At 55.6% G+C, this 25,676-nt stretch overlaps 1 protein-coding gene across 2 annotated transcripts in view; it reads left to right on the plus strand.

The window, feature by feature from the left end:
* KCNH6 (potassium voltage-gated channel subfamily H member 6) overlaps positions 1 to 19,991 on the plus strand; it is a 97,324-nt gene extending 77,333 nt beyond the window's left edge. For both annotated transcript variants that reach the window (XM_034756129.1, XM_034756130.1), the window contains 10 exons: positions 414 to 839; positions 3,587 to 3,986; positions 4,940 to 5,139; positions 9,934 to 10,186; positions 11,594 to 11,787; positions 13,431 to 13,530; positions 14,377 to 14,673; positions 15,114 to 15,294; positions 17,286 to 17,484; positions 18,578 to 19,991. In XM_034756129.1, the coding sequence (XP_034612020.1) occupies positions 414 to 839; positions 3,587 to 3,986; positions 4,940 to 5,139; positions 9,934 to 10,186; positions 11,594 to 11,787; positions 13,431 to 13,530; positions 14,377 to 14,673; positions 15,114 to 15,294; positions 17,286 to 17,484; positions 18,578 to 18,856 (2,529 nt within the window). In that variant the 3' untranslated portion in view covers positions 18,857 to 19,991. The remainder of the gene's footprint in view (positions 1 to 413; positions 840 to 3,586; positions 3,987 to 4,939; positions 5,140 to 9,933; positions 10,187 to 11,593; positions 11,788 to 13,430; positions 13,531 to 14,376; positions 14,674 to 15,113; positions 15,295 to 17,285; positions 17,485 to 18,577) is intronic.
* Positions 19,992 to 25,676: the final 5,685 nt, after the last annotated feature.

The following is a 25,676-nucleotide window of genomic DNA, read 5'->3' on the forward strand; positions in this document are numbered from 1 at the left end:
CTTTAGGCCCCCAGCTGGCCTCTACCCAGTCATTGCTGCCTGCCTTGAAATGGGGACCAGGAGCTCTTGGATAAATGGAGTGACAGTCTGTTTCGTAATGTCCCATCTTGCCCACCCCTGCCCCGCTGTTGAATGGTGACCAATGATCCTAGGCCTCTTACAAGCAACAGCACGCTGGAGGCAGGAGAGAGAGCGAGCTCACCTTATTTTGGGGGGGTGACATTGGAAGAACACCTGTGGGTGCCTGGGGGAGGGCAGAGCAGTTGGGAGGGTTGATTGGGGAAGGGCAGAACAAAGAGATGTTGAGGACACTTGGTGCCATCAGGCAAAGTTGGGCTCCAGGACCTTCTAAGCCCACCTTCCCCCTGGTTCTTGCATCCCCTGTGCCCCTCCCATGCCCATCTCCCTGGCAGGTCCTGTCGCTGGGCGCGGATGTCCTCCCGGAGTACAAGCTGCAGGCGCCGCGGATCCACCGATGGACCATCCTGCACTACAGCCCCTTCAAGGCGGTGTGGGACTGGCTGATCCTGCTGCTGGTCATCTACACGGCCGTCTTCACGCCCTACTCGGCCGCCTTCCTGCTCAACGAGGAGCAGGAGGAGAAGCGCTGGAACTGCGGCTACTCCTGCAACCCACTCAACATCATCGACCTCATTGTGGACATCATGTTCATTGTGGACATCATCATCAACTTCCGCACCACCTATGTCAACATCAACGACGAGGTGGTGAGTCACCCTGGCAAGATCGCCATCCATTACTTCAAGGGCTGGTTCCTTATCGACATGGTGGCTGCCATCCCCTTTGACCTGCTCATCTTCCGCTCCGGCTCTGATGAGGTGAGCAGTGGTACAACGCAGAACCCAGAGACCTGGGCTGAGCCCTTAGAGGGTAGAGTAGAGACCAGTCTGCCTGGGGTGTCTGGTGCCCAAACACCATATTGACGATGGAATTACAGATGGAGGAGGGAGAGACATGGATAGAGGGGTGGGTGGATAGATGGATAGTGGTTTGAGCATTGGCCTGCTAAACCTAGGGTTGAAGTTCAATCCTTGAGGGAGCCACTGAGGGTTCTGGGGCAAAAATCTGTCTGGGGATTGAGCAGGGAGTTGAACTAGATGACCTCCAGAGGTCCCTTCCAACCCTGATATTTTATAATTCTATCTGGCCTGCTCTACCCGCTGCTGGAGGCACCATGACAAGCTCCTACATAGGAGAAACCCACTCAAGAGAAGGTACCAACAAGACTTAGTCCTCCAAGGGCCTAGAAGGGCTGGGAAGAGACAAAAACCAATCAGGAGCCAGCAGGCAAGTTAAGAAGGCTTGTCTGCACCATCTCCTGGGGAATGTTAGGTGAAGCTGGGATAGGAGAGGAGCTGGGTCCAGGAATTGTTGTGGCCAAGGGGTTACTTTGTTTTGGGTTTATTTGCAATGTTAAAATAGCAGATAGTCTGAGTCCCGCCTTAGAGGACTGGCACAGAGACACTGCAGGAGCCGTCTTACTCTGAGCGGGCTGTCCTCCATGGACAGACAGGGAGAAAAGGCTGTATATAGGAAGAGATGGGATAGAGGGGGGAAGAGATAAAGAGAGAGGGGGAAGATTGATAAAAGGGCAGCAGAGAAACATCTTTTTCCTGGTATACACCTACAGCTGTGAGCTGACATTGCTGTTGGTGAATAACCCAACGACAATATAGCTGCACTTCAGAATAGCCAGGGGGTGCTGCCTAGTGCTTCTGACTGAGCCCCCAGGAACAAGCCACTGTCCACACAGCGTGGTTCGACTGTGGGGGCTTCCCCATTGAGGAGTGGCCCCTGCCCCCTGGAGGAGGAAGGAGACTGGGGTAGATAGACCAGGGATTGTGATTTAGTACGGCAGGATGCTGGGTTAGACCAGTGATCTGCCCCAGATATCGAGGAGGCCGCTGGACTAGCTGGGTCTGCTGTGGCCGTTCTAAGCCTAGAAAGATGTTTTAGGGAACGCCTGGGGACGATTTCACTGTTGTTAACTCGTGTTTGGGTAGCACCCAGAGGCACTAACAGAGATCAGGCCTCAGCGCTGGACGGACACATAGCAAGAGACAGTCCCTGTCCCGGTCGAAACTGACAATGGGCAGGAGGGGAAGTGACTTGCTCTAGGTCAGCGGTTCTCAAACTTTAGCAACCTGAGGACCCCCATTTTGATTTAAAAAATTTGGAGGACCTCCAAGCCTCCCACTCATCGCCAGGCCCTGCCCCCACACCACGCCTTCCCCCAAGGCCCCACCCCTGCCCCACTTCTTCCCACCCCTCCTCTTCCCCACCTCTTTCCACCCCGTCCCCCACTCCCCCCGCTCTCCCCAGTGCCTCCTGCACACCGGGGAGCTGAGGGTACTCCAGGGGGTCTGTCGGCCCCACTGATTAACTCCTCTCCCTCCCTCAACTCCTCCCCCCAGTGCCACCTGCACGCCGGGGAGCTGAGGGTATTCCAGGGGGTCCGTCGGCCCCACTGATTAATTCCTCCCCCTCCCTCCCTCAAATCCTCCCCCTCCCTCCCAGTGCCACCTGCACGCCAGGGAACAGCTGTTCCCTGGCGTGCAGGCAGCACTGGGAGGGAGGGGGAGGAGTTGATCAGTGGGGCTGGCGGGCCCCCTGGAGTACTCTCACAGACCCCCAGGTGTTCATGGACCCCAGTTTGAGAAACGCTGCTCTAGGTTATACAGCAGCCAGAGATAGTGCCAGAAATAGCCGCTCCTGAAGGACAGGATGGCTTACTGCTGGTGGGGGCTGATAAGTCAGTCTCCAGTCTCAGGTATTTGGGGGGTTCCCTAAGCCTCTCCATGGGCTGGCATTGTCCCCTGGCTCGGCCCCTGAATCCTGGTGTCGCCTCAGCCAAGTCTCTGCCCCCCTGCCTCCATTTCCCCACGTGAAAGGTGCTGGGGATGGTGCGGACCGCGTGGTTGTGCCTCTGTGATTCCGATTGGAGTTTTGTAGCTTGTTCGTTACGGTGGCCTTTGTGGCCAGGAGCCCTGTTACTCTGGCTGTCGCCTGCCCCATCAGCCAGGGAGCCGCTCAGCGGGCATTGATTGGCGTTTCAGTTCACAGCTGGGGATTGTTCTTTTCAATCGGGAACACCAGGTCCTGATATTTCGCCCATCCTTAGCCCCAAGGATCTCAAAAGCGAGTTACCAACACTCATTAATTATGCTTCCCTCCCTCAGGGGTATTATCCCCTTTGAACTGAGCACAGAGAGATGAGGGACTTGGCCAAACGAGTGGCAAGGCTGGGAAAGGACCCAGGAGTCCTGACGCCCAGTCGTCTGCTCTCACTAATAGAGACCTCCCTTCTCAGAGCCAGGACTACAACCAAAGAGTCTTGGATTCTTTCCTAAACCACTAAATGGTCCTTCCTGTCCCGAGCTGGGACGAGGACCCAGGAATCCTGACTCCCAGTCCTCTGTTCTAACCACTAGACCACACTGTATCCCAGCGGCATGAATGGAACCCAGGCGTCCTGGCTCCTCGTCCCCAGTTCTAATTGTCACCTCCACTGAGGATTCCATTTGGTTGCTGGCTGATTTCCTTTCCCCACTTGTCCCATCTGCAGACCACCACGCTGATCGGGCTGCTGAAGACAGCCCGGCTGCTACGCCTGGTGCGTGTGGCCCGCAAGCTGGACCGCTACTCCGAGTACGGGGCGGCCGTGCTCTTCCTTCTCATGTGCACCTTCGCCCTCATCGCCCACTGGCTGGCCTGTATCTGGTACGCCATCGGCAACGTGGAGCGGCCCTACATGGAGCACAAGATTGGCTGGCTGGACAACCTGGGCGACCAGATCGGCAAGCGCTACAATGACAGCGACCTCTCGTCTGGCCCCTCCATCAAGGACAAGTACGTCACGGCGCTCTACTTCACCTTCAGCAGCCTCACCAGCGTGGGCTTCGGCAACGTCTCCCCCAACACCAACTCTGAGAAGATCTTCTCCATCTGTGTCATGCTGATTGGCTGTGAGTACCTGGCCGGGCCTTCCAGTCTGGTCCCCACTCGCCCTCCTGGGCCACATGACCCTCAGCTGGGGGACCTCCCATCTGCTGCCCACTCACCTTCCTGGGCCACATGACCCTCAGCTGGGGGACCTCTCATCTGCTGCCCACTCACCCTCCTGGGCCACATGACCCTCAGTTGGGGGACTTCTCATCTGCTGCCCACTCGCCCTCCTGGGCCACATGACCCTCACCTGAGGGACCTCCCCACTCCTGCCTGTTCCCACGCGCCCTCCTGGGATGCAGTGGTGGCCAGAGGCCACAGGGGCTGCTCTGGGGAGAGGAGTGGGTTAGCTCATATTGAGAAGGGTGGGGAGTGCTTGTCCGGCCCAGCACCTGGGTGCAGACAGCTGCCTGTAGAGGTATTCTCTGCACTGAGAACCCAGCTTGGCTTGGGGAGGCTCCTGAGAGTCAAGTGTAGGAAACTGGCCAGCTCCCAGATCCATGACAACCAGAGACTGCTTGTACTAAGCATTTGGAGGGGTTAGGCAGGGGGCACTAGACCAGAGAGAGAGAGGGTTTCTGGCAGCTAAGAAACAGGGTAAGGGACTTTTGCATGGATTGATCCCCCCCCCCCAGCTTGACCCAAGAGACAACTCCAATCCCCAGTGTGCTTTGGCCCTATAGCCCCTCATCCCGCTGCCAGACATGCCCCCAATCCCCAGCATGAGTCCCCCTAGCCATCCATGACCCCCCGTGGCTGGGAACCTGGAGCAGCTCACATCCCCCTGGATCAGCAAGGGAAGCAGCCGTGACACATGGGGGCCGCGGGAGGGGATCAGGTGTCTTGGTGAGAAGGCAGCCAGGAGGGGGTTGGAGCTGCTGTCCGTGGGGCGTGTCCAGGAGCAGTTCCAACCCTCGCTTCACCAAAGGTGGATCCCTTCTGCGGGATCCTGACCCCAGCCCTCTCCTTGCAGCTCTGATGTACGCCAGCATCTTCGGCAACGTCTCTGCCATCATCCAGCGCCTGTACTCGGGCACGGCCCGCTACCACACCCAGATGCTGAGGGTGAAGGAGTTCATCCGCTTCCACCAGATCCCCAACCCCCTGCGCCAGCGCCTGGAGGAGTACTTCCAGCACGCCTGGTCCTACACCAACGGTATCGACATGAACGCGGTGAGTGCCTGGCTGATGAGAGGGGAACCGCCACCCCCACGGGGCTGAGCCGCTGCCAGGCAGGGATCTGGGTCCCGGGTCCTGCAGAGCCGCTGCCAATAACCCTGAGGGAAATAGGAAGGCAATTTATGGTGCTGCTTGCTTTGGGAAGGCTCCTAGCTCCGTGGTGGGCACCCTGCAGAATCCTGAACCGATCTCCACTGCCTCCTGTCCCACTCTCAGTGCTTTTAGTTCGGGCTGGAAGAAAGCCGGACAAGATGAGATCGCGTCAGTATCACATGGGTGCGTGATTGGAGCCGTGTGAATGAACAGTGGGTCCGTCTGTCTCCACGCAGACCCATTACTTAGCTAGCTAGATACCCACTACTTAGCTTGGTGGCTGGGGAGGTCAGGAGAAGGGAGGAGGCGAGGGTGTGCTCTCCTAGGCTTTCCCTGGCTGCGGGCTGAGCTGCCGGTGGTTTGAAGCTGAACTGAAAGCCCACTGCTATGGTCCAGCGTCAGTTTCCGTTGGGTACTGGGGAAAGGCTCTGGAGCGCGTATCGATCCAACTTCCTCTCTGCGCCGCTGGTTGCTAAGCAAAGCAGGTTGTGCTGTGGGTGACAGGGAAAGGACGGCATTTAAATAAACTTCAGTCCAGTTTAATTAGCATCTGGAAAGGCCGCGATGAGGGAGCGAAGGGGATCAATGGGAGAGCAGCATTATGAGAGAAAGGCCTTCGCTCAGACCCCTTTGAGCCTTCGCCATCGGGAGAAGCCCTCCTCCTTAGACACTAGCCATCCAGAACGGGGTGCTGTGAACCTGAGGAGAAGAGAGGACAGTCAATTATAAAAAAGAGTCCATCTCGCCTCTCGGGCGAGGAATGTATTCCCCTCGCTGGGGACATCATCGGGTCAGCTTGCAGATTTTCACCCTGCTCCATGTGCTTGACAAGCACCAGGTCAAGGTGAAATGGAAGCCAAGCAACAAAATGTGTAATTAACCTGAGGAACTCACAGCCACATGATATTACTGAAGAAAATAGTTTAGATTAGACATTAATACTAATAATTAGGGATGGGCCCAAGCCAGAATGCTAGGTATGGACACCCCTCCCCCCCAAGCTTTGGAAGAATTCAGATCCTGATTCAAAATTTGCTTCTGGTCCATTTGCATTATAATGAGCCAAACCAAACCACAAGTCCAAGCACCTCAAACTTTGTGGCTGGGGTCTGTTTCTCATCGTAATCCTGAGTGCTTTATATTTTCAAGGTGCTATACAAATATTAACTAATTACTCACCCTGCTGCTCTGTGAGATAGGTCAGTATCCCTACCCCCATTTTAAACAGGGGGAAACTAAGGCACAGAGCCAGGGGCGGGTGACCAGCCCAAGGCTACACAATGAGGTTAGTGTCAAAGCCAAGAACAGAACCCAGGAGTTCCTGACTCCTAGCCTGGTGTTCAGTCATTAGCCCAAGACCAGGGGACCCTCAGGACAGGTACTAAGGGGAGCGCCCTAGGTCGCACCACGCCCACTGGCTGAGAAGAAATGGGCGGAGTCCCACAATTGCTAGGATTAGCTGGAGCCATGGGAGGGAAGGAGCTGTTTTCTCCCAGCCCCGCCTCCAACCCCTAACCCAGTCCCCGCTCCAACCCCTAACCCCAAGGGAGCCCAACCCCTACACTGGGCCTGGGAAGCGCTTCAGCGCCTGCTAAGGGACAGCAACGTACTCAGCTTCCACCTGACATACACAACCCACTCATTCAAGGGCAGAGTCAAGACAAGCTAAGGCCGTGCTAACTCTCCCACCACCCACATAACACAAAACCCCGTGGCTCTTACAGGCCATGGCTCAGGGCCGGCTCCAGGGTTTTTGCCGCCCCAAGCGGCGGGGCGGGAAAAAAAAAAAAGCCGTGATCGCGATGGGCGGCACTTTGGCGGCAGCTCCACCGCGCCGCTTTCTTCTTTGGCAGCACTTCGGGGGCAGGTCCTTCCCTCCGAGAGGGACCGAGGGACCCGCCGCCGAATTGCTGCCGAAGAGCCCAACGGGCCGCCCCTTCCCCTGCTTGCTGAGCTGGTGCCTGGAGCCGGCCCTACCGCGGCTACATGGCCAGCAGCAGCCCACGGCAGAGAGACGGGTTAGCAAGGCTTACGCTACAGCAGCGCTCTGAAGTTGTGGCGTGGGCTGGACATGGGCTGTGAAGCCCACCTCTCCCTAGGTTGCTGCCGCGGGCGGCGTAGACACAGCCGCACAGTTCCATAAATGTGGGTCTAACTGACCCAGCAATTGCTGGAGGAGTTTTTGTGTTACTGCTCTTTGTTATCCCGAGTCCAGTTCCTCTATATTTATTTGTAAGAAATACCATTAAATGGGAAATATTATCTGCTCTACTGATCAATTGGCAGTTGACCATAATGGCAAACCCCTCGTCATTTGACAGCGTGAGAAGAAGAGTACAGAGTTTAATTAGGATAGCGTGTCTCCTCACCAGCAGATGGCATCATTCGGTATAGATCTGGGGGCTGGCTTTTGGGGTGATGAATCTCATCGCTAATGTGCACCTATATTTTATTACTGCTTCGTACTGCAGCAGCCGCGCGCAGCCCCCGTCATGAACCACAACCCCGTGGCCCTATGGGCTGTAGAAACGCAGAACAAAAAGATGGTTCCCTCCCCCCAAAGCTTCCAATCGAAGCACGGGACAAGAGACCACTGGTGGATGCAGCCAGACAGGAGCACAAGGGAAATCGTGAGGCCATACTGGTTGGCATGACTGGCACTGGTCTCACCACACCAGCTGCCTCATCATTGTCAAGTTTTTTTGGCTGGCATCCTGGCAAAGGAGAATTTAAAATGGCTTTTATTTTTCCCTGGGTTTGCTCCACCCCTGCTCTGCCCGAGCCCCACCCCCACTCCACCCCTCCCCCAAGGCCCTACCCTTGCTCTAACCCCTCCCCCAAGGCGCCTGCCCCCCGCTTGTTGCTCTCTGCCCTCCCCCACGCACCTCCCACAGCCACCAAACAGCTGATCGTGGCACCTCCCCAACAGCTGATTGTCAACGCCGCCAAACAACTGTGGCTGGTGGGTGTTGAGCACCCACTTTTTTTTTTCCCATGGGTGCTTGAGCCCTGAAGCACCCACGGAGTCAGTGCCTGTGGCTGGGAGAGATCTCGAGAAGTCATCAAGTCCAGTCCCCTGCCCTGAGGCAGGACCAAGTAAACCTAGACCAGCCCTGAGAGAGGTTTGTCCAACAGACCTCCGGAGATGGGGATTCCCAAACCTCCGGTGGAAGCCTAGTCCAGAGCTTACCTCCCAGTTCGAAAGCTTTCCCTAATGTCTAACCTAAATCTCCCTGGCAGCAGATCAAGCCCATCACTTCTTGTCCTACCTTCTGTGGACAAGGGGAACAATTGAGCCCCGTCCTCTTTCTAACAACCCTTAACGTGTTCACAGACTGTTATCGGGTCCCCCTCAGTCTTCTTTTTTCCAGACTGAACATGCCCTGTTTTTTACCCTTTCCTCACAGGTCAGGTTTTCTAAACCTTTGATCATTTTTGTTGCTCTCCTCTGGACTCTCTCCAGTTTGTCCACATCTTTCCTAACGTGCGGTGCCCAGAACTGGACGCAGTGCTCCAGCTGAGGCCTCCCCAGTGCCGAGTAGACCGGGACAATGACCTCCCGTGTCTTACATACGACCCTCCTGTTACTACAGCCCAGAACGATATTAGTCTTTTTCGCATCTGCATCACAGTGTTGACTCCTCTTCAGTTGGTGATTAGTTATACGCGATAAGAAGGGGGCTGTCATGTGGTTGGTGATATCTCGGATGCCCTCGCTATTCATTTCCTTGCTTTTCAGGGCGTGGGTTCTGTAAAAGAAGGAAGGGGTAACTGCAAGCAACCATCACTTTTAATTATTTTTTTTTAAACAACAGTTTTTGGGGTTTGGAATTTCCCAAGTGTTTTCATTTGTTTTTGGGGGGTCAGTGAGGAGACAGCTTCTAAAATCAGGAAGGCACCAGCGGATGAGTCACTAGATTATTATAAAGTGACCTCACCTAAAACCAGGCCAGTTCCCTTTGTGCTGGTTCTACTGAAGGCACCATGCTGACTTGCTCCTAGAGGGCTGGATTCGCAGTGCAGGGCCCAGCATAGGGACTGAAGAGGAGGGGGGGCTTCTCCTTTAGGGGGGAGGGATAGTTCAGTGGTTTGCGCATTGGCCTGCTAAACCCAGGGTTGTGAGTTCAATCCTTGAGGGGACCACTTGGGGATCTGGGGCAAAATCAGTATTTGGTCCTGCTAGTGAAGGCAGGGGGCTGGACTCGATGACCTTTCAGGGTCCCTTCCAGTTCTAGGAGATGGGATATTTCCATTAATTATTTTATTATTATTATTTATTATTATCCTGGGGCTGCCACAGGCCATTCAGCGCCCTCCTCCGCACACACACACACTCCACCCCTCTGGTTCCCACCCCCTTCCACAGCTGGGAACAGACTCCCAGCCCCCCACCTCTCAGCACATCCCATTGGAGCCTGCGTCCAAGAGAGCTGGAGAGAGCTGAAGTCCGTCCCCCCTTCCCCTGTGCTTGGGGATTGTGCCGCGAGCGGATGGGTTGGATTGTCCTATTACAGACAGAGCCCGTAGTTGTTGGCTGCGTCCAGCGCGGAGGCTATGGCTTGGATCCCTTTCTCAATCTAACTGCGACACGGGAAGCCCAGTCTGTGCTTGCCTATAGGACGGCCGGGGACGGGGGAGGTGGGGTTCATCCTATGGGACTGCTGTGTGACCGGCTGCCCCCTCCTCCCCATGCAGGTGCTGAAAGGCTTCCCCGAATGCCTGCAGGCTGACATCTGCCTCCACCTGAATCGCACCCTGCTCCAGAACTGCAAGGCCTTCCGGGGGGCCAGCAAGGGCTGCCTCCGAGCCCTGGCCATGAAGTTCAAGACGACTCACGCGCCTCCCGGAGACACCCTGGTGCATTACGGGGATGTCCTGACCACCCTCTACTTCATCTCCCGCGGCTCCATCGAGATTCTCCGGGAGGACATTGTGGTGGCCATCCTAGGTGGAAGAGTCCTTCCTTCCGGCGCGCGATGTGGGGGTGGGAGGTGGGGGAGAGAGAAGGGGCTCTGCCAGAAGAAAGCAGAGAACCGTCCCACTCCCCTGATAACTCCCTGCTTCGGGCCATGAGTCTCAGCTGGTGGTGTGAGACCCCCCTCCCCCCCAAAAGATCACCCAGCCTGCGGACGGAGAGGAGGGAGCTGGTTCCCATTCCCCAACTCTAGGCTTCCACTAGCATCCAGTGCTGCCTCACAGATCCTCTCTCTGCTGTAGTGGGGCTGGGAAGAAGCATCCACCAGGGCTGGGAGGGGGCAGGAGGCTGGGAGGGTGTGTTTGGAAGATGCCAGCAGCCGGGTGGATCCGTGCCCGGTTTGGTCTCAATCCACCCCTGGCTGTGACTAGGAGTGGAGGAACCAGCTCAGATCAAATCAGAGTCGAAGCAAACCCAGCTCAGACCCCTGGACTCTGCCTGTTTCTAGGTTTGGGAAGAAACTGGCGGGTCCCAACTCCTCCACCCCCCTACCCTGTTCTTTCCCAGAATGCTGCCCCCTGCAGGCAAGGGCCAGAATCACTGTAATCCCACGCAAGACGGCTGATCTTGTGACATCTCTGTCACAGCCTAAAGCAAGAAGCATCGGAGATCATGAAAGAGGAGGCCTGTTCTCCCAGCCCTCCAAACCCAAGAGGTTCTGAGAGTTGGGAGGAGCACTTACATCTGCCGATGTTTCATCCTGTCGTGTCCCTGTGGGCAGGGGAAAGCCAAGACTCACCTGTCACGAATTCCAAGGGGATTTTTATTGAGGCTGCCGGACACAGACAGACCCTTTGGGTTCTCTCTAGCTCCCAGCCCATGTGGCCCCATGTCTCCACAGAGGGTCTACCCAGCGTCCTGGCCTGGACTCAGCAGCTGTGGAAGGGAGTGCTGACTACGCTATAAAGCTGACTTGACTCTCACAGTTTTGTGAGGTTCACATGTTGTGACCTCAGCGAGGGCTGGTGAATTTCAGCACTCCTGGCCTAACGGGGGACAGTCTTTTAATTCAGTGTTAGAGCCCTCGAGAGGCCCACGCATGGCATGTTACAGAGCAGCTAAAGGGACAAGGCCCCTGCCCTACAGAGCTTACAAAGATCTGCCACAGCGCAAGTAGCAAAGGGATTGGCAGAGGAGGCCTTGGGGTGGGGTGGATCTGGAGAAGGGAGGCGTGGCAGAAGGGGCAAAGCGGCGAGCAGGAGTCTAGTGGGTGGGTCAGGGGAGAGGACACAGAGGAAGGTGGGGAGCTGGAGGAGAGGAGGACACAGACGTAGACTGCTGAGTGAATCAGGACTTCAGCAGAGCAATCTCTCTAAGCCTTAGAGCCGCTGGGGACAACTCCACCACCCATGCCCTCATGAGCCTCTCTCCATTGCACAGGGAAGAACGACATCTTTGGGGAGCCCATCAGCCTCTATGCCCGGCCTGGGAAATCCAACGCAGATGTCCGGGCACTGACCTACTGCGACTTGCATAAGATCCAGCGGGAGGACCTCCTGGAGGTCTTGGATATGTACCCGGCCTTTTCCGACAACTTCTGGAGCAACTTAGAGATAACCTTCAACCTGAGAGATGTGAGTCTCAGGCGTAGGTGTGGAGAGTTAGGAGAACAGAGGCAGCTGCTGCAAATTGTCCCCATCCAAATCGCTGGGGAGGAATGGGGCCGAGGGACGCCGGAGGGAACGGTGCTGGGGAGCATAGACTGACAAGCGCTCTGTGCTCCTAGCTCAGGTCATTCGCATGTTTGCTAGGCACCAAGGGCTACGTTTTCAAAGCCTTGTCTGAGCTTTTAATTGCTTTCGAGTCAATAAGAGCCAGGTTTTCAGAAGAGCTCAGCACCCCCCCGGGGATTGTGAACATCATGATTTTGGCCCTAAATTTTCACAAGAGCCCAGCCCATGGGGGCATGTTAGGAGCCGTGATTGTAGGTGCTGAGAGCTTGGAAATCTGGCCCTGAGCTCTTCTGGAAATGTGGATCCATGAGTCCTGCAGCTAAACCCCCTTCCCCCCAGTTTTGCAGGACCACAGCACTATTAAAATATCTCAAAGGTTATTTCAGGCTGATGTAAGGTCATCATGTTGCAATACTATGCCAGCAAGACATGTTGACGTTAGGTTGTGATGGGAGTGAGTATGGGAGACGTGACAGTGCCCAGCATGGGGTCATGCAGAGTCATGAAACAGTGCCGTTTTGTTGTGACAAGACAGTGTTATGCCATGACAGTGTGGTGTCATGATGGCTTGGTGCAATGTGGCCACATGTCAACATGGTGGTGTCGTGTTGTGTCACATGACGATGTTTTGCTGTGACATGTTGCCTCGTGACATGGTGCTGTTGTCCCGTGTTTTGACATGATGCTGTTCTCACAACGTGAGGGCATTGTTTCAACATGACACCATGTCATTGTGTCACAATGTAACACTGATATGACACAATGGTTTGAGTGAGGGCATGATTTCATTGTCATGATGAAGCACGTCACATTACTGCAGTGTGCGGTGATGGTCTTGTCATGACGTGCTTCTCTGGTCTTAACGTGATGTGATTTGGGTCACATTTACAACACTGGGACTAAAGGCACTGTCCCATAGAGATGGCATTGTCATGATGATGTCATTGCATACTGATGATGTCATGTGATGACATCACTATGTAAACGTCATGACTTTGGCACCAATCCAGAAGAGTATGCTGAACTTTTAACCACATGCTTAAGTCCGATTGACTTCAGGTATCAGACGGTGGGTCAGATTGCTAAGGGAAAAAAGAGGGTTTCCAAAGCCTTCAGCCAATCACAAATAAGCTTATTCAGAGAAGTCCCCGCTTTTATGAACAATCAAGGCTGTGATTGGCTGAAGGCTCTGGAGTCATTTTTTCCCTGTAAACATTATCGTTAAATCCTGCTCGGCGATCTGATTGGCTGCCACCGTTTGTTTGTTTTTTCCAGAGACACTGGCTGATGAGTGTGTGAGAGACACCCCCTAACTCCACTAATGGGGCACCCCCCATCCGCCCTCCTTCACACTGTACCATGCCCCACAGGGCACCGAGCCTCGGGGGTCTCTCATCACACCTCAGGAGGGTCCGGTTCAGTATCTCCTGCCGGCGGGCTTGGGGAGAGGGGACCGGGAGCATGGCTTGCGGAGAGGCGCCCCAGGGTTTCTTTCCGTAGCGCTAACAGTCCCCTCTCGCATTCGGCGCCCTCTTCCCTCTCAGGCAGACAGCATCCCCCGCTCGCCGCTCAGCGAGGACTACGACTGCTCCTACCGCCGCGTGCGCCGGCGCAAGCATTCCCTCTGCCGGCCCCCCAAGACCGGTGAGTCGTAGCCGGCCAGGCTCGGTCTCCTCGGATCGGTGGCAGCTGCTGGGCAGGACGGGGAGGGTGTGAACAGCCGTCTCTGCCCCCCAGCGCCTTCTCCCTCCAGCTGCTTTTCTCCCGTCCCCCGTCTCCCCAATGCCCCCTGTCACTGTGGTACCAGCACTACAGGAGGGACTGGCCTCAGCTACGCCAGAGCTGGTTCAAGCCAATCTGGGCCCCTGACTCAGAGAGCGACGGTCTCCCCCCGCCCCAACTCCCCTGCCAGGGCCTGGGGCGGCTCTGTGTGCCATGGCGCAGGGTGGGTCTGGGTGCCTGGCGCTTGTGAAGGGCTGTGGGGAGGGGAGGTAGCTGGCCTGCGCCCTGCCAGGGCAGTGTCCTGACAGCTGAGCGCCCTGGGGCAGCCCGCTCTCCACCCTGGGCACTGGTGGGAGGGTGGGGGTTTGAGAGCCTCGGCTGACCAGTGCCTGGGGGGCGGGCCTTTTACCAGCTTATCTGCTGCTGGCACAGCAGGGCCCAGGCCACTGCCCAAGAGGCAAAGTAGGGCACTGACTGGATCACATCGTGCCCACCCTGAGACATGGTATTGGTTGGCCTGGCCCCCTCCGTGAGCACCAGCCGGCCTCTCCTGTTCACCGTCTATTAAGCAGTGCTGGGCACCATCCAGCCCGCACAAGGCAGATGCCCGCCAGCCCTTTCCTCCCCCTCATGCCCGTGATGCTGGGCAAAGCTCCCCATGGTTCTCTCGTGGGCTCCTGAAGCCCCTTGGCATCACGGTGGGGATGGGGTCTGAAGGGGCTGCCCTGGGGTGTCTGTACTAACCTGTCTGCACCCCCTGCCCCACAGACCCGGACGGGCTGGACACGGGCATCTCGGATGCCGAGCCGTACCACACCTACTCGGAGCTCACCAACCTGCAGGGCCCCCTCAGCAAGGACCAGTGGGATGACCTGTGCAGCAGCACCACGCCTTGCTCGCAGACCAGCGATGAGGAGGCCAAGCCCCTCAGCCCCACCGAGGCCGAGCCCTCTCCTGACTCCGACAAGGACGACTTTGCCCCAGCCGTGCTCAGCCTGGTCACCCCCAGCGCCAGTGGCACCGATGTCAGCAAGCAGGCGGCGGACGACAGCCAGTCCTACGCGGGTAGCGGTGATTGTGTCTTGGGGCGCTGCCGGGAGCCGGGGGGCCCAGCGCTGGCTATCAGCGAGGGGAGATGGGCTGAGATCCAATTGGGCCCCTCAAGGGCTGACCAGTGTCCAGGGTTCGAGTGTGACCACTGCGGGGCGCTGTGGGAGGGAGAAGGGAGAGTGTCCCGTCTTCGGGAGATGGAGGCAAGTCCAGACCCTTGGGAGGAGCAACATGCCCTGCCTAGGATCTGGCTCTTTGGGGAATCCAGACAGTGATGGTATCACAATACAAACCTCAGCCTAGGCCAGAGGTGGGCAAACTACCATTGGGGCTACAGGGAGAGCTTGTTTGGGACTGCAGGGTCGGGATTTTCTGACCGGGAATTCCTGGTGCAGGGGTGGGTGGGGTTATCTCGGGTCTGCTCCAACAGCAGCTGTGAACTCTCCTCTTTGCAGCCACCCCCGGGGACGTTCCAAACATGTTCGCCTTCTGGGAGGACAGACAGCCAAATCTCCACCCAGAGCCCCTGCCGCACGCGTCCTTGGTCCACAACTCCCGGGCCAACCCTCTGCGCTTGGACTACGGGCAGGGTCAGATCGAATCCCGACTGGAGCTCCTGCAGGCTCAGCTCAGCAGGTGAGTGCAACACCTCCGAGGCCAGAGCCTGGGTTCCTGCAGCGCTTGAGTGGCTCAGGGTGCTGCCCCTTCTGGGCCAACCCCGTGAATGGCATCTGCCGCCCCGCCCTTAAAAGACCCACATCGAACAGGGCTGTTTAACAAAGCTCTGTGATGTGACGTGGGCTCTCCCTGCTGGCTACTTTCGGTATTGCATGTTCATGGAGCATCCTGCCCTACTGTGATTAGTGGTGACATCTGGAAGCAGCTGCTAACGTATTTCCTCAGCAGGGCCCAGACTGGCTTTAGTTACAGTGGCTCCCCCAGAATTCAGTCATGGGGACAGGAAGTGAAGGCTTTGCATTTACATTTGCCGCTGTTCGCTTATATGAAGAGCGGCCGCCTTCCTCCTGCTCGACCATCCTAGGCAGGTGAATTGTTCACGAAGCCGTGACAGTTGCCGTGTAAATAGTAAGGAAGGGACCAGCATTTGAATGAGAAGGGAAAGGAGCTCAGATTGGTGAATCTGCCACTTCAATAGTGCAGCTGGAATTTCCACCGCTGGCGACCGAAAGTTACACCCATGTGGAAGCAACTCGATAAAGATGTGATTTTCAGCGGCTGCCTGCAGCCCTCATTCAGTGCAGTGGCAGTTGTGTGCGCTCAGTGCCTCTAGGAATCAGGCCACTTTTATCTAGGTGCCTAAGTGAAGATTTCGGTGTCTCACTTTAGGCCCAAGAAGTATTTGCTCTGCGTCACTCAGCCGTTTTTTCACTGACTTAATAAAAACTCCCATGTGCTCTGCCGACTAGGTATGATGCACCCCCTGGTGGCCATGTAGTGACAGCAGCAGGCTCTGCTGAGATCGGAGAAAGGGCCCTAGCCTGTCTTTTACTTCTCTCAAAAAAATGGTCCCTTTGGGTTGTGATGTAAACGCAGGAATATTCTCAGTCATTCTTCTCCAGAGAGGGGTCCCAGAACTCCACCCTGCCAGACCCACGTGGAGACAGGGACAGCCCCGAAGTCCAGAGTCAATTCTGCAGCCAGCCTTCCCCAGCACTCCTGGGAGTTTGGCTTCTTGGTTTGGGCCTGGCTGTTGAAGAGACAGCATGGCCCAGTGGATTAGGATCAGGAGACGTGGGTTCTCTTCCTTGAGGCAGTTTCTTGACCTCCCTCGTGCCTCTGTTTCCCCTCCCACCTTTTGTAATGTCTGTTTAGACTGTAGCTTTTGGGGGCAGGGACGGTCTCTGACTCTGTGACTGCACAACGCCTAGCAGAATGGGGCCTGGTCGCCGCTCTAGTTGCCTCTAATTGCTACTGTAATGTAAATAATAGTGTAAATCCACAGACCGTGGGAATCGCCAGACTGGATCCAATCAGCTCAGGGTTCCATCTAACCCAGCGGCCTGGCTCTGACAGTGGCCAGCTGCAGACGCTTCAGGGGAATGTGGAAGAAAACCTGCTATAGCCAGTCCAGCGTGATCCCAATAGCGATTGGTTTAAGATCTGAGTCTGTCTCTCTTCCAAGACTCTCGGTTAGCACTGGCCATCCTAACACTGAGTGTCCTTGTGACCCATCTACACGACAAGAAGATGCAAACGAAGCTCCTGCCTTAGAAGGGAAGGGCTGGAAAACGCCTTGGCCAGGCTGTTTGGGATAAGCCTTTTCTCCTGGGCTGGCTCTGGTGGGTGGTGACTGCAGCATCTTCTGTCCGTTGATGGAGCCGGCTGTCTGACCCTGCCCTCGCCAGCCTGAGCTGGGAGGATCTGCCGCAACCTTGGAAAATCAAAAGGCGCGTTGACGAACCCCACTCCCCGTGCTCTGGCCACTCCCTGGATTTGCTGGTTCCCATGCCACCCTCAGTGGGCCGCACTGGCTTGGCCACACTGGGGTTCCAGACACTTTGCCTGCTCCGTGCAGCCCAAACAAAGCCACTGCCCAGGCAAAGCCCCAGATGAAAGAGGGTGGCCCTGGGATGCACCGTGCTAACGCTGGTTGATCTGTCCCACAGGCTGGAGTCCAGGATGTCTTCGGATATTAATATAATCCTCCAGCTCCTGCAGCGCCAGCTGTCCCAAGTGCCGCCCGCTTACAGCCCCATCTCGCCGTCCTCCCACAGCCTGGCCATGTACAGCATGGGCCCGAGGGGCATGGAGCCTGCTCCACCGTGCACGCCGCTGCAGGAGAAGGACCTGACTCCTCCCGGGGAGGTAACTCACAGACTCCTGTGCTGGCTAAACACTGAGACTGAGCGCTTTGGCTGGGAGCGGTGTCCTTCCGCCTCAGGCAGCCCAGCAGATCTAGTCCCAGTACTTCCCGACCTCATCCCGCTTCACAGCAAAGACCAGTACAAGTGCGGAGCCCAAACCGAGGCTGAGGGGGCTCCAGGGGAGATGTTTCCGTCTCCTCACAGCGGAGAGCAGCTTCCTCCTCCAGAGGAACAGACCAAGGGGGTCCCCTGGCATGTCATTGCGCACGTGACCCTGGGGTGAAGGAAGGCGACTTGGCTCTCCAAGGCTGCCCCGGCCTTCCAGATGCAGAGAGGGCTGGGCTGAGGGTCCAGAATAGGGGCTGCTCCCCTCCCATTTCTCCTCACAGTGTGGGGAAGCATCTGGCCATGAGGGAGGCAGCTTCCTCTCACCAATGTGGGGGATGGAGAGACTGGGGAGATGTTGCCACCTCACCCACTGCTTCTCTCTAGGCGAGGTCCCCCTGCTCCTGTTTCTCCTCTCCCTCTCCAACTAACCCAGGGCCGTTTCAAAACCCATCATCCCCCAGGTCATCCCCTCTGGCCTAAGCCCTTGGGGCTGGAGAGGGGATGAAGCCCAGCAGAAGCCTGGAATGAGAACACCCAGCACCCCAAAGCCGTTCTTTTGGGGTGCTGGAAGAAAAGAGAGTAGAGTCCCCTTTCTGGCATGAATCAGCTGCACAGGGACTCAGGTCGGCTTAACTACACTGCTCAAGCCAACTTAATTTTCTGGTGTAGACCAGGCCTCTGAATCTGTTGAGATGTGGCTCCAGCACTGGGGGTTGCACCGTCACTAGAGCAGCAGGATTTGACCAATGGGAGTGTGCGTGAGCTGTAAGGGGTTTCCCAATGATGGTGCGGGGGCTTCTCTTCTCCAAGGTGTCCCCATGAAAAGGCAAGAAGCCGCCCCACTGTATGGGCTGGCACCACCTGCTCAATGGACTTCTCTCTCTGTAGGGGACGCTATGGCCTCTTGGCCAGAAGACCCTAGTTGCTGAACTTTAATCTCATAACAACGCACCCTCATTTCTCCTTTTCTTCCCATTCTCCACCAGAGCCCAAGCTACACAGAGATAGAAAAGTTCCAGATGAAATCCAGGGACTCCTTGTCAAGCGGGGTACACCTGTTGGCAGCCTCAGAGAAAACCATCTACTCCCAGCCAGAACTCCATTCCCAGACCTTCCCCAACCCAGAGCCCCACCAGAGGGCAATAAACACACGGGGACTCTTCCGTGGCTCTCGTTTCCCTTCTCTCCCCGAGCATCTTGAAGCCTCTTCCGAGCACCTAGACATTCAGAGACATCTCTCCGACCCGGTGCTTCCCGGCAGTTAGAGACGCACATGCGCCAAACCAAGCCAAGAGGAACCGCAACTGAGAACTGGTTTCGCTGATTTCAGTTTTGACTGTGGGGGCAAGACGGGGAGGACAATGTTATTGGCTCAGGGGTACACTTTGTAGCTGTCTTCTGCCCCGGTGGAGGGGAGTGGAGAGAGTTCAGAGATCATTGTTCTCCAAAGGCTTATGTAGAGTAGATTCAAATTGCACATTATAGAGTGCACCCAACGCGGCTCTTTTTGATGGCCACCAAGAAGCCAACGGGCTGGAGGAGCCAGATGGCACCAGCCTCCTCTTCCTCGCCAAGGCTTCCTCCCTGTGTTGGTGCCACCAAAATGGGCCACAACTGCAGGAGGAGAGTGAATGCACGGCTGGGAGGCCACCTTGCTGGCAGGTCTATGGGGCGGGGACCACCGCGACATCTGTGTTCATACCGCGCCTAGCACCACGGGACCTTTGTGCACCACCATACTGGGGCTGTTCATCCTGGAGACGATGTTGTCTGGAGGAGGAGAGGGAAAGAGGGATAAATGGCATCAGATAGTGGGAGAATGAAGGAGCTGGAGGTGTAAGGTCCAGAGGATGGGCAGAGGAGAGGAGTAATCCCTGTCCTACCTGGCTGTCATTAAGAAACGAGGGTGGTGGTTTCCCCTCTAGCACGCTTCAGCACAGGTCCCTGGCCAGCAGCCCGTAGAGCAAGGCTGACCGTAAGCTTCAGCCAGGCGTGAGACGCTTTCCTCCAGCCCGCATCCGACTCTTGCAAAGCCCCCGTAGCGTCCCAGACAAACTCAACTGTGACCCGGCGTGAGTGGAAAGCACAAAACCCATAAGCACAATTCCGGAAAGCAGAAAAGCAAAACCAACCCCCAGACGCGTTGTTTTCAGCTCTCGCCCGGAGATTGTCTCCTTTGATAATGGTTTCATAGATGCTCCCCTACACACACACACCGAGGGACCCTGTTGCTCCCCTGCAGGAGAAAACCCGCCTAGCAATGCTGCCTTCCACTCGGTTAGATGCTGTAGAGGTAGTCTCGGCCGCCGGCTCACACCATGTTGAGCTCCCTGTGAGAATAGCAAGACTGTGAGCGTTTCTTAGTGTCCACTTTGCTAATAAATGTTTTTTGGCACCTAACGTGGCTCAAGGCTGTGTTTTGTCGAGGGGCCAGGAGAGTGGCTGGAGCGAGCCCATGGCTGTGAAGCTCTGAGCGCTACCCTGACCCTGTCCAATACAGAGCCCTGCTCCTAATCTACCAAGATCTCCAGGACGCTTCCTGTCAGCTGCCCTTGTCGGGGACTCCAGTGGTGCTCAGAGCGCAGCTCTCGCAGAGCCCAGACGGGGCCTTCGTCTGTGGAATTCCCCTTCGGCAGAAATGAGAACACGGCTGGATCTCAGCACTTTGTCCGGCCCAGCTCTTTGCAAAGGCCGTTCTGTAAGGACAGCCTGGCCTGCCCCCGAAATAATCCAACACGCGCTCGCAGCCGAGCAGAAATCTGAGAGGGTGGAGATTTGAACAGCCACCTCTGACCATGACAGAGGCACCTGATCTGCTTGTTCTCCCCTTTGTCCAGAGAGAAAACGAGCTTTGGGGGCACTCACCTAACTAAGTTCTGATGTGGGGACCCCCTGCTTTCCCCTGCCTTGTGCCTCAGTCTTCCCACCCTGCCGCCACTGGGGAGCAGCCACATGGAAGCGGTGCTGTGAACCCTCGGAAAGGTGTGAGACACCAGGGCACAGCGCTTCCCTTACGCATGCACGGGGCAGGCTTTCTCCACCTCTGTGTAGCAGTGGGCTCAGGAGATGTTGGCTCTGTATTCAGAGCCGGCTTTATAGCTTGGACTCCCAGAGGGCCTAAGGGGATTAAGCACCCAACACCTCCCTTTGAAAATGCCCAGCTTCGATGCTCCATGCCTTTAATTGGTCTTCTTTGCACTTTTGGATGAATCTCCTCATGTGGGCCGTTTACCTGGCTGACCTTAACACTGATGGTCTCAACAGCCATTCCAAGGATGGGCTACCCAGGCGACCCCCTCAGGAAGGACAGCTCAGGGGAAAGCAATGAGTTGGATGCTTTCGTCTAGGACCCTGCGGCCTCTGATTAGAAGTGCAGCTGCCTGAACACTGTTGCCTCTTCAAGACCTCGGAGCTCACGGCTCCAGAGGCTGCAGCGTTTAAAGGGTTGTAAAAACTAAGCGTCCTATTAAATTGCCGCGGCTGAAAAACACCTGCGTTGGAAGCAGATGCGGCAGGGAGACTTTAAGATGCACAATGGCCATTTCCAGAGAGGCCGAAACAACCCACAGGCACAAAGGATTCGTAGTGAAAGATGGTTTTCATTTCTTTCAGTAATGGGGGCTAACGGCAGGACATTTCCAAAGCAAATGCTTGTAATAGCTGCACTCGTAATGCACAGCAAAATGTGCTGAACACCAGCCCAATGCTATTCCTAATGTGTGTGTGTGTGTGTGTGTGTGTGTGTGTGTGTGAAGCGGTGACGCGGTGACACATCTCAGCACAGGTAGTTGGGGCTTTGTCACTCCATAGAGGCTGGATAACATACAGAGGAGAGTGAATTTGCTATGGCCTTCGTACCAAGACGTTTTCTCCTTTAGCTCACGCAAGAGAGACTAATGCTTCTAGATCGAAAGGTTCCCCGGTTCAATCCCTGTGGATGAGCCAGCCATGGGTATCAGTAAGTAGGAGAAAATGTGTGTACAGTAACATGGTACAGTCCATGAGCTACCCTATGGAACTGGGCAACGAGATATACCCCCTTTCATCCCACGCACTTTACACACTGCATATATGCACCAGAATTATTTCACCCACCAATGAAATGCAGCCACCACTTGGGTGGAACATGGCAGCTGTTTAATACTCCTCAAGAGTTTAGGACAGGAAGTGAAAAACCTCATCTCCGACTGAAATGGCAGGTTGAACTGCAGCTGGGCAGGATATTACTGGAATTGGCACCATGGCGGGTCAGATAGAATGGGGAGGAATGTGGTGCGAAAACATGCTCTGATTCTCCCTTCCTTGTGCCATTTGTCGGCATCCACATGTGTGCTGCCTGGGTGTCACGTGGTACCAGTCTGATCCTGCAGTATGCACGCACCTGTTTGTGCAGGCATCAATGACCAGACCAGGTGCAGGGCAGTGAAGAGACAGCTGCTGAGATGGGAATTTGGCCAGAAACACGAGCCGATCCGCCCTCCTCTTACCCATAGCAACACTTTGGGTTCTGCAGCTCCTCCAGCAGCCCCATGCTGGGGCATTGGTTCAACACTGACTCCATGCTGCCTATTCATTCATAGCCACCCTAGTCACTCAGGGCGGAGAGAGTGTGCCAGTGAACTGCTTAGCTGGAGCCAAGGCAGCTCTTGCATTAAAGAGCATGGTGGGGCTCAGAGAAGAGAATTCGCTAAGCTGCAGCCAGGAGGCGTCTGGCCTGTGCCCTCACAGCCAGCACCCCAATGACTGATGTCCTTGCTATACCTGAGCAACGTCGCTATGGAAACTGCACCGCAGGATTCAGCAGGGGCCCAGGGCTCTCCCGTAGCAGGAGAAGGCAGATGCAGCCGTGCAAAAGGGAAGGGGAGTTTGTGGCAGCATCCCCTGCCCGCAGTCTGGTTTCTCCACAGCCGTTCGGGGGAGGAAGGGGGAGAGCCCTTCCGACTGGGAAGCTCGCACTGCTGCTGCTTGAGATGGGCTTGAGCTGTGAAGGGGATGGCGCCATCTCAACGCCATAAAGCACTGTGGGGAGAAGGGGCTGGGCAGGGGGTATGTGCTGCGGGGGAGTGTACCTGGGAGGTTCTGTGGTCGAGGTGTGTGTACAGGGGAGGGTTCTGAGCTGGGCCACGGCAGGGCAGGGGGGATCTATAGGCTAGGCGTGTTTGAAGAGAGCAGTGAAGATGCTGTGGCATGGATCCTGGCACAGGGCAGCAACCTGAGTGGGGCAGGCTTGTGCTGGGGTGACTAGCCTAAACAGGGGCCCACACTGCCACTTCCCCGCCACCACTGCCACCCTCATGAAAACCAGTGGCAGGACGCCTGCCCACGCTGCAATCCCAGCTTCCTTTGCAGTGTGAACGTACCCTTCAACCTGCCAACACTGGGCTGGGTGCGCGCGCACACACACACACTCTCTCTCTCTCTCTCTCCAACCACACAGCTAGTTCTATTTCAGGACAACGTCGGTTTCATCTTTCTGCAGCAGCAGGGACATTCCATCCGCAGGCATTTTTTCTCCCACAAGGCTCCTGCCTCTGCCTGGAGAGGCAAAAGGCAACTGAGCTCCCCTAGGATCTCTGGGGGCTGGCACATGGCCGGGTCTTTCATCCACACAGCAGCGGTAACGTGCTACCAGTCCTCCCCACAGACAGCGAGCTAACCAACCACCGATGAGTTTAGGAAGAAACTGCCCCTATGGGCAGGTTCTCCCATCATAAGCCACTTTAGAGTTCCTTGCACCTTCCTCTGAAGCAGCGGGTTCGGGGCACTGTCAGGGACAGGACGCTGGACAAGATGGACTTGACAATTCCTCTGTTCCTCAGTGTTTCTTTGAAGGGATGAGAAATGCCTACAACGGGATGCTTGTATTTCAATGACCCTGACGTACCCACAGAAATTCCTGCTTTGTCCGTTCAGCACCTGTCCGTGGTAGATCTCACAGAACTGAAGTGAATTTTAGTCCCAGGCCAGGAAAAGTGACCAAAGCCTGAGGAAGAGCTGTGCTGCTCAGGACAGAACTGCACCAGAGGCACCTACTCCATGGAGGGTTATGGAATGCAGGCTACTAGATACAGCCTATGGGTCCCAGAGCCCCACTCCTGTGAATTCATAGTGCCTGTAAATGGCTCCAGCCTCTTGTCAAGCGACATGCCCAAATCCTTCCTCTGTGTGCCGCCCCAGAAACCCACAGGGAAGTCACGTAGGTGGAATCAGGAATGCCAACTCTGTCACAGGCCTGCTGCAAGATCTTCCCAGTCACTTACCTCGATCTGTGCCTCGGTTTCCTTATCTGCAAGATGAGGAAAATGGTGCTACCCCCACCTCATGGGCAGTTGTGAGAACTACAGTAATGAGCAGCTTGTAAAGCACTTATAACAGGAAAAGCCTTATGTGAATGGCAAATTCTTTAATTATTAATGATTATTATTATGCACCTAGGAACCCAAGTCAAGACTCATGGCTGCTTTGTTCTTAGCACCGTACAGACAAGAAACAAAGATGTTCCCTGCCCAGAAGCTCTACATGACAGACAGGACACCACTATCTTATTCCATGCTAGATTATCCCCATTTTACAGATGGGAAACTGAGGCACAGAATGGGGAAGTGACTTTCCCAGGGTCACACAGGGATCTGGTAGCAAAGGTGGGAGCAGAGCGCAGGTGTGCCAACTCCCAATCCTATTATTTAGAAAAGTCATGAGAATAACGGTTAACCTGGCACTTGAATGAAGGTAGCTGCGGAAGCCCGAGTCCCTTAGAATCATAGAAGATTAGGGTTGGAAGGGACCTCAGGAGGTCATCTAGTCCAACCCCCTGCTCAAAGCAGGACCAATTCCCAACTAAATCATCCCAGCCAGGGCTTTGTTAAGCTGGGCCTTAAAAACCTCCAAGGAAGGAGATTCCACCACCTCCTTAGGTAAAGCATTCCAGTGCTTCACCACCCTCCTAGTGAAATAGTGTTTCCTAATATCCAACCTTCTCTTGGATGTAACAAGAGTGAACGGGCTTGATCAGAACATGAGGGGCCATTTTAGCCACTTTTCAGAAGAACTTTGAAAGGGGCTTCTGTTTGCCGCCACTGCATATCAGCAGTGCCATTCTCCCTCTCTCATCCAAATCACTCCTTTTTGGCTAACAAAGATTGCAACAAATCTCACTACTGATGTTATATCGTCCCCTAGCCAGCTGGCCTATGACAACTATTCAGACCTCTCTCTTGGCCTTTGTGATGCAGAGGGCAGTAGCTACCTTCCACACCACAACAGTGGGAGAATGAGAAATGTTGGCCAAGGACACTGAGGTTATTTCCTATGCAAAAATCTGGCCACTGACATTGGTACCTGGCTAAACAGGTGCGGCAATCTTTTGAGAATCTGGCCCCATACAAATTAGACTTTTCTCTGCTTCTCCTCCCATGCCTTAGGAGAGTTGTCAGCAATGGGGCAAAGGTTTTGAAAAATGTCCCTAGCATAAGGAAATATGTTTCCATCCATGTTGGGATACACTCATTGAGTCTAAGCAGCATGGACTCTTTCCTCCCACAGCCCAGCAGCGACCTGCTGCCTCACCCGCCCTTTGAATAAACCTACAAGGGTTGACCTGGGGCATGGTTTTCAAAATTGCTCAGCATATGGGCTGCTTGGCACAGCTGAAAATCTTGCCCTTATATTACTGCTTAAATGGGAGCTGAGCTCCTTAGAGGAGCCTGATCTGGCCCAGGGTGTTTACAGCCCCGCTAGTTGCCGGAGCTGGGATTCGAACCTCTCTCACTGCAGGATATGTCTAAAGCGAAGGCTCAAATTGCTCTGTTAACCCCTGCTGGGCCCCAAGCCCCGCCTGCTGCCCAACAGCTCACCCCTGACTGACACTTTTGTCCAGCCAATAGAAGGACAGGGAGCTAGACGGTCCCGCCTCATGAAGGGGCGAAGCCACTGCGACCCATCGCAGCCAATGAGATGTTGAGAAAGAGCATCCCATCCTTCTGGGGCGGGAACGAGCGGAGTGGCAGATGATTCTACTAACGCGGCGCGCGCCTGCTTAGAATGAGCGGTACCGTGGCCAATAAGAGACCGGAACGCTTCTGACTG

The sequence above is a fragment of the Trachemys scripta genome, chromosome 23 (genome assembly GCF_013100865.1).
Source record: "Trachemys scripta elegans isolate TJP31775 chromosome 23, CAS_Tse_1.0, whole genome shotgun sequence".
Classification (NCBI taxonomy): domain Eukaryota; kingdom Metazoa; phylum Chordata; order Testudines; family Emydidae; genus Trachemys; species Trachemys scripta.